At 48.8% G+C, this 11113-nt stretch overlaps 2 protein-coding genes across 2 annotated transcripts; one reads left to right on the top strand and one right to left on the bottom strand.

Annotated features, from left to right (window-relative positions):
* Window positions 1-671: 671 nt before the first annotated feature.
* ATNIH1004_002841 (cytochrome P450) lies at window positions 672-2369 on the top strand (the record flags this gene model as incomplete). Its single annotated transcript, XM_033567526.1, has 5 exons — window positions 672-696; window positions 767-826; window positions 947-1219; window positions 1279-1644; window positions 1717-2369. 5 exons carry the CDS (start codon window positions 672-674, stop codon window positions 2367-2369), a joined length of 1377 nt encoding a protein of 458 aa, XP_033429521.1.
* Window positions 2370-3555: 1186 nt separating this feature from the next.
* On the bottom strand, window positions 3556-9782 carry ATNIH1004_002840 (uncharacterized protein; the record flags this gene model as incomplete). The annotated part of the gene is made up of 4 exons (XM_033567525.1): window positions 3556-3606; window positions 3666-4055; window positions 4124-4728; window positions 4811-9782. The coding sequence occupies 4 exons, from the start codon at window positions 9780-9782 to the stop codon at window positions 3556-3558; spliced, it is 6018 nt and encodes a 2005-aa protein (XP_033429520.1).
* Between the last annotated feature and the right edge of the window lie 1331 nt (window positions 9783-11113).

Below are 11113 nucleotides of genomic sequence, written 5' to 3'. Positions count from 1 at the left end.
GCAGGTTGTTACATGACGAACTCGAATAGATACAAAGCTGTCTTTTAAATGTTTTACACTAAAAATGTATCCTGTAATGTAAGACTTCGTATGTACGGTACCTGTAGGAGAGAAGAATTCTATTCTATAGTCCGTATCTCTCTCAGAAACTCAGACAAAAATGAGACACAATTAACAAGAAACTCCACCACGGGGAGTTAAAGCGATGCAGGCACCAGGTCATCTAATTTCAGCTTTCCTTTTTTTTTTTTCGGGCATCGGATCTTACGAGACTCCGCCAATTCCTAACCTTCGCCAACCACATGCTTGTCGAAGAGGACGGATCTTGACAGAGACCTATATTGAATTCTCCTAATCGATCGTCCATTTCTATAATATCCGAATTGACCTAGAGATTTGAGTGTAGTCGACAAGATGATAACACCTCGATTGCTTTCCTCGATCGCCCTGAAGGGTATCATACTTGGCCTCTTTGCGTGTTGCTGTTATGTATGTTCCGCCTGGGAGCCTATGCCTAAAAACGATGGCTAAGATGTAGGATACAGACTGTGGGATTGGTAGGCTATAGGCTTTTCTTTCATCCTCTGGCTAAATATCCGGGCCCATGGTTGGCAAAAGTTACTCGTCTTCGCGCTGGCTATCACGCATGGAAGGGTGACCTTCACATTGACATGTGGAAGTGCCATGAGAAGTACGGTCAGTGAAACAGTAGATATTCCCCAGGAAGGGGAGGTTATGATTACTGACGATAAGTGTCCGTGCGAAGGCGATTTCGTGAGATATGGTCCCAACAGTCTCATGGTGAACACTGCGAATGGGCTTCAAGGTAATAGTCCCGCTCACACAAGCTAGAAAAAGAAAAAGAAAAAAACAAAGAAAAAAGAAAAAGAAAAAATTAAATTGAAAAAGAACGATTTTAACGAGGATACTTTTTTCATTTCAACAGATATCTATGGACATGGGAAAAGCTTCAAAAAATCTCAGATATATGCTGCGATGGTGCATCGGGCCCCGAACACCCTGACTGTGATTGACAAGAAGAAACATGGCAAGAAACGAAGAGTCATCAGCCAGGGATTCTCGGATGCGGCGCTCAGGAATCACGAGGTGACGATCCTTGAGCAAATCCGGCATTTGTGCACCCAGCTGGGAGGAGGTGAAAATGGTCAAGAAGTCCCAGTAGGAGCATGGTCTCCTCCCAAGGACATGGCACGACTCAGTACGTCTTGTGTATATCTATCCAGGAAAAACATCCAAACCCAACTGACACAGCTACAGCGGACTATTTTACCTTCGACGTGATGAGTAACATCATCTTTGGAGTGCCTTGGTCAACCTTGCGCAGTCCAAGGTACCGGTTCGTGCCTGAAGTCATTGAGAAATCTAATGTTCGAGTCGGCACCTTAACTCAGGCCCCACAGCTGAGCTTCCTACGGCTCGATAAACTTCTCTTCCCCGACGCCATTCGTGCCCGAAACATCTTCATTCGGTTCGTTGATGAAATGCTCGCACAGGGAATTGAAGCTGCGGGTAAGACAGGCAAGGGTGTCTTTGCTTTCTTGACAAAGGCGAAAGATCCTGAGACTGGTCAGCCATTGCGAATGAGGGAACTGGGTGGCGAGAGCGCCACGCTCATTGTTGCTGGTAAGATGCCAAAGACAAGACACATATTCTTCCGTCGTTGGGTGCTATATCTCATGTCTTACTCTTATGTAGGTACCGATACCACATCCACCGCTCTATCGGCGTGTTTCTTCTACCTGTCACGCAACCCTTCCGCCTGTGAACGGGCCACGGCAGAGGTACGCAGTACCTTCCAATCCTCTGACGACATCCGCATGGGTCCTTTGATGAATAAATGTGTCTTCCTTCGTGCCTGCATCGATGAGAGTATGCGCATGTCCCCGTCCGCGGCCAGCTCCCTCTGGCGTGAGTCTGAGGACGCCGGGGCAACCATAGATGGGCAATACATCCCCCCCGGCATAGACGTGGGAACATGCATCTATAGCATTCACCACAACCCCGTCTACTACCCTCAGCCTTTCAGCTTCCGGCCAGAGCGTTGGATCGATACCGAAGCCAGTAAGGTTCAGGGGGATGTGAGTCTCGCGCGATCTGTATTCAATCCATTCTCTGTCGGGCCACGGAGTTGCATCGGAAAAGGCCTCGCATATGTTGAGCTTCATCTGGCCCTGGCTCATATATTGTGGGCATTTGACTTTCGTTTGGCTCCTGGGAAACTGGGACGGACAGGAGAGGGTAAGGAAGATGGGGAGTTTGGCCGTCATCGGGTGGATGAGTACCAGCTCTGGGATCATTTGACGGCTGCAAAGGAAGGGCCCTACCTTGAATTCAGCCCCATCCTATAGTTGACTTATCAGACGAAAAATGGGAGTTTGGGTTACGGTGTCTAGTTGACAACGGATCATTTAGATAGCATGAGCTTGAATTGACGTACTCACTCCGTCAACCATTTAATAATCCTAATTACCAGTGATGGCTATCTCCCCAGATCATTTCCCAGTTGTATTCATGCAGTAGGAATAGCCGCCCCAACCATATATTTGGACCGACAGCACAAGGTGTCTCTGACACTATCAGTAATGGTCCTGGATAAAGGTGTAATTGCGAATAAAATTCTTCAGCATCTTTGCTTCCTGCTTTCGGCATCTGAATATTGCTCACAGAATCAATTTTGTGACATTTGTTATCAGCATGCTGCGAGCATCCCTTACTGGAATATGTTCAATAGAGCTATATCTGATAAAATAAATTATGTTTATAGAAACTGTTTATTAATTTCAGGTCTATTCGATACGGTTTGCGAGTTATTTCTATAGTTTTACATGCTCTTGCTATTGTGAAAAAGAACCACGATGTTGGATTTACAGGGTAATATATTGTGACGTGCAATGATTGCGGTAATAAGACGGTATACTTAATTATCATGTTGTCTATTCTGGCATGGTACAGGTACAATCTTCGAGGTTGTTTTATTTTCCTCCCCCTGTTCGTAGCTCCCCGAATGTGATTTATCTTATATTCACGCCAGCAGCTACATAGGATTATTCAAGGATAAATTTCCTTTTGGGAAGCTGAATCCTTCTGGGTATTTGTAGTCTTTGAGCAGCCTCGACTTCAGTAATTCTTCCACAATCATCAATGTTGTGTATTCTCTATCAAAAGTCGACAGTAAAGGCATAGAACATTGATGCACGTAAGTACATGTTGACGTTAGCACTTACATATGTAAAGCTCATGACAGGTTGTACTTAGAATGGAATTTAGAGCAAACAATGTTGGATAGTGAAAGATGTTACAGGTGGCATGCAATGGCAAATAGGGTCCATTAACTCAGATTTGCATTAGCTGGGACATAAGTCATATGAACAGCCGCTTAGTGGCTACTGTTCTGGAAAGGGATCAGTAGAACGTGGCAATTGGGGGCTTATTTCTAACTTGGAGCTATGTTGACTGTTATATGGGATATCCATGGGAGATGCAGGGGTAGTATAAATCTTGAGGTAGTATATATAGTACTCGACTTTGCCCTCTCTAAACGACTGGAAGTGGAAATTCATGCCCAATACCTTCAATAGACGGCCACTTGCACGATAAGTCAGCATCGGATTTATAAGAATATAAGTGTCCTTCGAGCAACTTACATTGCGCATAAGATCCGCCAACACCGGACTCTTTGTTAGCGCAAGAATGCATTGAACATATTCTTTCGAGAGCTCAAAGGGCTTCGCTGTGAGATTTGGGATATATTTTCCTATCAGTCGGTTTGGGTCGAGCATAGACTCTGAAATATATTGCTGAAGAAGATATCGGAAGGAATCCACGCCCGGTCTCAGTAGACTGCTATGGAAGGGGACATTGACATTCAACGGGATTGTTGCACGACCTCGTTCGAGTGTAAGGGGTTTTTTCAGTGTATCAAGATAAGCTAAAGATTTCTGGATAAATGTCTGCACTTCTTGGACTTGAGATATACTGAGCAAACCAGACGCGAGCGCATCGATGACCATTGTTAGAGTCGCCAGTCCACGGAGCTGGTTAAAGTTGTTTTTTTATTAGTTCACACGGACAAAGCAGAATCGTGGAGCTGAAGAGAACTCACATCTCCTGCACAGACATATTGCATGTTGACAATGTTGTAGTTCACAATCTCCAGTAGTCCTCCTGTGTACCGCGCGATCTCGGAAACACACCAGTGCAGGTCGTTCTCACTGAAACTCTTGGTGATGCGACTAGGATTGACTGCACACATGGAGTATTCTGTGGCCCCATTGGAGTCACCTTTCACCGCATTTTGCATGGTTAATCCCCGATAAAAAACCAGTGCTGCAAATGTTTCGATGGAAAAAATCCGGCCCATGGCTGTAAGAGCTACGTACTCGCCCAGTGAATGACCGGCAAATAAACTATTTTCCTTGACTATACCTTTACTACGCATATCTTCGAATCGCGCGATCTCCATTAAGGCCAAGGCGGGCTGTGTAAATTGTGTCTCATGGAGAAGGCCGTTGGTAGACCGGAAGGTGTATGATCGAGTCGAGTTCGTGATATCGGGGAAGACCCGTTTGGAGGCGACAGTCCCATCTTCACTTAGGGAGTCGAATGTCAGTGAGATATAGTTCTCACGTATGGCACGTCCTCTGGTCCCACCGAAGTACACTGTCAGGTCCTTGGGGTTGTTCTTCACAATACCGGTGATGGAAAAGCCTAGATGTTGGTTAGATATCATGGTAAATTCTCCTTTCTTTCGTTTCTTGTCTCTTTGGGCACGGTATTTGGTGTAATTTACCATATGTCTTCTCATAATACTCATCGGCAGCTTTCCAAACTCCATGAGCCTTTGAACTTTGTTTGTCCAGTTCCATCCCCATACCGGGCTGTTGGCTGCCTTGCCCCGTGAATACATATGCTATCAAAGGTTGTTCCAGAATTGCTTGCGCCGAGAGTACCGTGAGGCCCAGGGCAGCATTCTCGACGTGAATGTCGACTACCATCTTCCCCTGAGACATCGCCACGTGGTCCATCCGAATAGATAATCGATCTCCGGGGGACACCTTGCCTTCAAAGGCGCACGACCAAGACTTCATCTGAGAGGGATCATTGTTCGCCACATACGATTCGACAAGACCACGCACCAGCCCACTAGTGAACATTCCATGCGTGACTCGGGAGTCGTGCTCCGCGTAACGAGCAAAAAGCTCCGACAGATGGATTGGATTCCAATCACCTGAAGCTAGGGCATATCGGTCTGCTTGGTCCGGAACAGTGACTTGTAGATTTTCAACAAGATTCTGAGGCTGAGCGAGGGTTTGATACCCATTGGCGGTACTGGTGCCATGTCTTTTCAGGTACTCAGTTACTGGGTTTTTTACGAACGAGTCACCCGAAAGACTGACGGATCCCAGCATCACAGAGTCCCCCGTCTCTGACCGATACCTCACTTTTCCTTCAACGCAGAGGTGGGCATATGTGTCGGAGGCCTGGAACGAGTAACGGCTTTTGATCTGAACTTCAATGGTTTTGTGGAGATAGTCAAACAGATCAACACTCTCCAGCAAAAACAGCCATCGTCTCGATTTCAGCAACGCAATATCCTTAGACGAAGACAAAGAAAGGCGTATTTCCTCTTCCTTGACCTCGAATGTGGTTTCGTCGTCTGCGTATGCCCCAAGAAGAATGAACGTATTTTTCAAATGGACAGCGGGAGTACCATTGCGGTGGATTATCCCTTCAGCTTCGATCACTTTACCCGAGCCTTTCTTGATCTTGATAGCGGTCAATCGCCCTTCCGGGGAGAGGCGATCCCCTTCCTTTAATGCCTCGACCCCATCGCAGAGCTCAAAGTGAGTACTGAGGTGCAGCAACCGGAGCATGTCTCCTGAGACGATCCCCGGAAACAGGCAACTCATGATGGGTTTCCATGCCACTGCTATAGCCAGATCCAGGGGTGCAGGTAAAGGCTCACTGGAACAAGATGAGTAGCTGGGGTTGTGGTTCTGGATGCTCTGGGTAAACTGGTGGATCATATCTCGTCTTAGGACAATATCCTCGCCTTGGAAAACAAAGTCAGATGTGAGAGTTGAAGACAATCGCTGTTCACCAATCCAGATGGTTTGATAATACTGTTTGATCCGCGCGTTGCGATCTGTCATTACCTCCGTAATACTGGGGGCTCCTCTGCATGGCTTGTATTTGAACTGAAAGTCCAAGGCCACTACTGCTCTATCAACAGCGGTGTGATCCCACAAGGTAAGGATAATTTCACCATTTTTGGGACCATTGCGCAAGGAGGCACTGGAGACTATGGTTCGTTTCACTCCGCCTCCAGCCTCGGCTTCCTCTTTGACCTCCTTGACCACTATCTTGGTAATCCCGGGTGAATGTGGATTCTGAACTTCGACGATTCGACCTGGGTGCGCGGCAAAGAGTCGGTGAATAGGGTTACTCACGGTCTTCCGTCCCTGGACAACCATCGGCTCTGTGAACAACGTACAGCACCATGGTGCGGAGGATGCTCCTGCTAACGCCCTTAACCAGTCATCCGGCGACAGTTGATGGGCCACTGTGTCTGACCAGGAATATCTCACAACGGCGCCATCTTCCTGTTGCTCAATCACTAGGCCATTCATCTCTAGCTGGCCCAGATCTGCAGTGGCTGGATTCGCGGTAGCCGGAACGTGTGAGAGATTTCCCGAGTATCGATCCTCTAAGATCCTCATCGCATGAAAATTATGGATGCCATCCAGGATGCTCTTGACGGGCTCATCCACCTTCACTGTATGTTGTGCCGCCACGGGTCCATGGAGAATGCATACACGACCCACATCCTGGCCAGGAACAGCCTCTATGCGCTCCGACTGCCACAATGAATCTTTCTTGAACCAGTATTCCAGATCTTCGTCCAACGCCACGATGTACGGTACTGGCTTCTGTCCCCGTCGACGAGAAAGTAAAACCACGTACTCTGCATCCGCTGCGGTGATAACATCGATAGTTGCGCGTGGATACTGGGCGAGCAGATCCGACTGAAGTTGGAAAGGTTGATCAAGCTGGGAGATATTGTGCAGGACTGCGCCGTTCTTCTGGTCCTTCGTGCTCCTACCCGCGCGTGACCGGCCTAGTCTTTCTTCCAACCTCTGCGTAAAATCCCAGACCAGTGTACGAAAGGATGGATCAATCCATTCATGCGACTGTTTCAGATACAACAAGGCCACCATGCGCTGCCACACTTCGGCATAGGTCATCTGGTGGAGATCGACCACCTCACCGCTTGCGTTGCAACCGAACCATACCTTTTGGAAATCCTCGTTAAGACGTTTGGTGTAGTACTCTTTGCGAGCTAGCAGGGCTTGTTTTTGTTTGTCACGCGGTAGGCTAAATATATCTCGATCCAACTCCGCCCAGAGCATCACTCCGCGCGTAGCCAACTTGTGAATCGGTTCCCCCATCTCCGAGCGAACACTCAGAATCCCGCCTGCAGGTCCTTGGTAGATTTGCTCCCACTGGGAGTCCGCAACGCCGGGAGTTTGGCGGATGACCTCTTTTACGGCGGGACTTGTCTGTGCCTCTCGGGCGGCCATTACGCGGCTCCCGAGCAGAATGGCATCAAATGGCATGCGAGGGCGACCAAACTTCTCAGACCACGAGCCAGTGATATACGGATAGGTACCATCAGCGTCTCCAAAACCGCTGCCGGCAACGAGAACTACATTCTGATGGGACCGGATTTGACCATATTGGTCCAGAATGGGCTCATGGAAGTCCTCATACGAATGATGCCCACCACCGCGGCCCCCCGTCCACTGCAGTATGATAGGAAAATTTGGATTAGCTCGTGCAATTGTCAGAACCGCGTCAATGGCTTCCTTCGAACCCGGTTTCAGCGCTATGTGCGTTAGGAGTAGCTCGGCGATATAACCCTGGACAATGGTCGGTGAGGGAACGCCAGCACCGATTGTCAAACCGGTGATAGGGACACCTGAACGACGCATTTCGGCGAGAAGAGGGATCTGCCATGCGATGGCTCGCGGATTGGCATAGATGAGGTTGCAGGTAATACCCCGACCAGGCGCGATCGCCGCTGTGAGGGATTGAATGCCTTGGCGCATACTGTCGGCGTCGGGAAATCCGCCACACGCCAGTTCCGCATGATAACCAGCATTCATGATTGCGGCCACGAACTTGGGGGCCGTTGTCGTTGGGGTCATTCCGGCAACCATGAGCGGTGGAAGACCCAACAGCTGGCTGAACTTGGTGTCAACAAGTAGCGGGGGGTCCCATTGCGACTGGACGAGCAAAGGAGCGTAGTCACGGCTCCATATTGGGTTATATTTGATCGATGTCGCCCGCGCATACAGGACTCCAGCGTAGTCAAGTGATGTACTTGATCCCTTGTGGGCACTTACGATGATGATCCTCAGACCCGTCCCGTCTCGCTGCTGGTTGACCAGGCCGCCAATACTTGCATCGCCACCGGGGCCGAAATCCAGGACATGAGTAAACCCGGGCAGGGCCTTCTGCAAAAGTCTTTCCCACTGTACCTGTCCAGTGCATATCATTTGCACCAATTCTGGGATAAGATTCCGGCTCTTCTGTAGGTTCTCGCCCGTTTCCGTATGAAACACGGGAAACGCGAGATCAGTGCCTTTGAGGGTGAACGAGGCAAGGTCTTGCTGCGATTGCCCCACCGCAGCTTCGAGATATGGCGAGTGAAAAGGAGCTGCAATAGGCAAGAACCGAGTGTGAATCACTGGTTGGCGTTGGCTAAATGGAATGCGCGACTGGCTGGTCGATTGCAAGGCACCACTACGGCTTTGGATCTGGAGCTTCTTTTCGAGCGCTCGCAAGGAGAGCGGGAATCCTGCAATGGCGAATTGTTGCGGTCCATTCACGAGGGCGAGATGAACTGCCTGAGATGCGGGAAGATGGGAGTTGAGCTCGTCAATATGGCTCTGTACCATGTGCTGGGAAATTCCCCTGACACTGAGCATATATGACGAGGGTGACGGAACTGGTCCAGACGATGGCATGGAGAGAGGAATATTCTGCTGGCATCTAGCACCGATCCAAAATAGAACCTCGCAACTCTGCTGGGCAGCGATGTGAAAATTGTCCCACGAATCGGAGGTGGCAATAAATGCTGCCACGACCACCCCCTGGGAGTGACCTGCCGCGCCTGAGAAACACTGACGAAGTTCCCCCGGCGAGAGGCCCAGGTTGATACACGCAGTCGCATACTGTAAAAGCTGAGAGAATCCAATGAGAGGAAGGCTGACTGCGGCCGTCGTCAGATAGTCAACACCGGGACGTGATTCCGGGCTGTTGAGCCATGCCTCCACGTCCAGTCCATGTAGAAAGAGTCCCTTGACCCGATCATCCGCCGCGAGACGGATTAGTGTGTCAGACATACGACGCACCAGAGTTCCCACGTGGTACCGGTAGATGCTATAGGCCTCGAGGAGCTCGTCGAAATAGCTATCCACACCTTGTCCATCGAACAGGGCGAACGGTCTGGCATGGCCGCGCTGCACTTCCGTGAAAAATTGGCTCATTCCGGTTAAACAGCTGTCCTTGTTTAACGCGCATGCTTTGAAGTATATGCGCAGAATGTGTTGATCTTGGGACTTGGTCCCCTCCATCGACGCCAGGACCGTGTTGATATTCTCATCCTGGAGGATATTTGCTTGGACGAAGCTCAAGACTTCCTTGAGAATGGCCAAGTCAATGGACGAATTCTGGGAACCGTCATGCATACCGTCCATGATGTACTCCATAAATGACGAACATAGTTCTAGACGAGAAGACGATGTGTCAGCATCTCGTATGGACGTGTTCAATGACTTGGAAAACAGCTCTTTCAACTCCCAACAACGTTGGGACATTTCATAGGGAACAGGAATGGAGCATTGGACGGTAGCATCCTCAAGCAATATCTGATATCTAGAGAGAGACCGCTGGTGTACTCCTTCCCACGGTGTGACAGAATATGATGATGATGCTTGAGAGCCTAAGGCTGACCATGGACTCTCCATGGCTTTCAACAATAGCAAGAATTGATTTGAGATACTACTCTATTCACAGATAACCACAGCAAACCATGTAGCTCTCAGAATCATAGATGATGCATAGGGGGCGTACCTCAGTCTATGCTAAAGCTTTTTCAAGGAAGGGGCTTTCTTCACAAAGTCGGCATCGGCAAAATTCCGAGTTATTTGCAAGGAGCAATATCCAACAGCATCCGCTTCAAGCTTACGTTCCTTCCAGCTCCAGTTAACTTGGTACAGTGCTCTGCTTTCTCGAATAATTCAGGGCTCGTTTGCCTAGTATCTATCCTGCAAGGCAGGGGTAACATTACAGTACTTCTAGTGAACCATACCGTATCAGTGTTTGCCATCTAACGTCTAGTATGTCTCCGTACTGTATCACAACATCTAGTGTCTTACCAGTTGGAACAGAGATACGGAACATCTGTCTTGTAAACCTGCTTGTATTGTCTGGCCGTAATATTTCTAACTGCCTAGAGTAAATTACAGACGACGTTAGGACCATGCCTAAAGCTCTAACTGTTCCCCACTAACCCCGCACCGTCTCCGGAGGAATCGCTGTCGCCGGCGGGCCGACAGGATCTTGATCTAACCTTTTAATCAGCAACGTTCTCCACCCCAATAGTATCGACCGTGCAATCGGAATATATTCTCAACAATGAGAGACCGTTGGGTTTGAGGTAGCCAAGGGCTCCGATTAATTATTACGTATTATTTCGTATGCGGATCTCTCAGTCAGACCGTTTCTGAATTCTGATTAGGCGTAGTCCCCAAGACATTATACGTACTAGGATCCTTGCCCCTTTTGTGGATTGCCGGTATGAACCGGATGAAGTAATTGACATGTAACCGAATCAAAGAAGCCTGGTTGGTCTGGTGGCAAAAGCAGAGGAGCTGGTGATTTCGAAGTCAACTGGAATAGGGACACCCGGGTAGGGGATGGGCTCAGTCGGGAGCAAGGGGAGAAAAAGGAAAAGTGTACCAGTCTTCCAAGAACTGTAATAAGACATCTATTATGGAACTATATCTAGACTATCTAAAGACAGAAG

Source organism: Aspergillus tanneri (genome assembly GCF_003426965.1).
Source record: "Aspergillus tanneri strain NIH1004 chromosome Unknown AapTan_1_pilon_pilon_pilon, whole genome shotgun sequence".
Taxonomy (NCBI): Eukaryota; Fungi; Ascomycota; class Eurotiomycetes; order Eurotiales; family Aspergillaceae; genus Aspergillus; species Aspergillus tanneri.
This window is presented reverse-complemented; position numbering and strand designations above follow the sequence as displayed.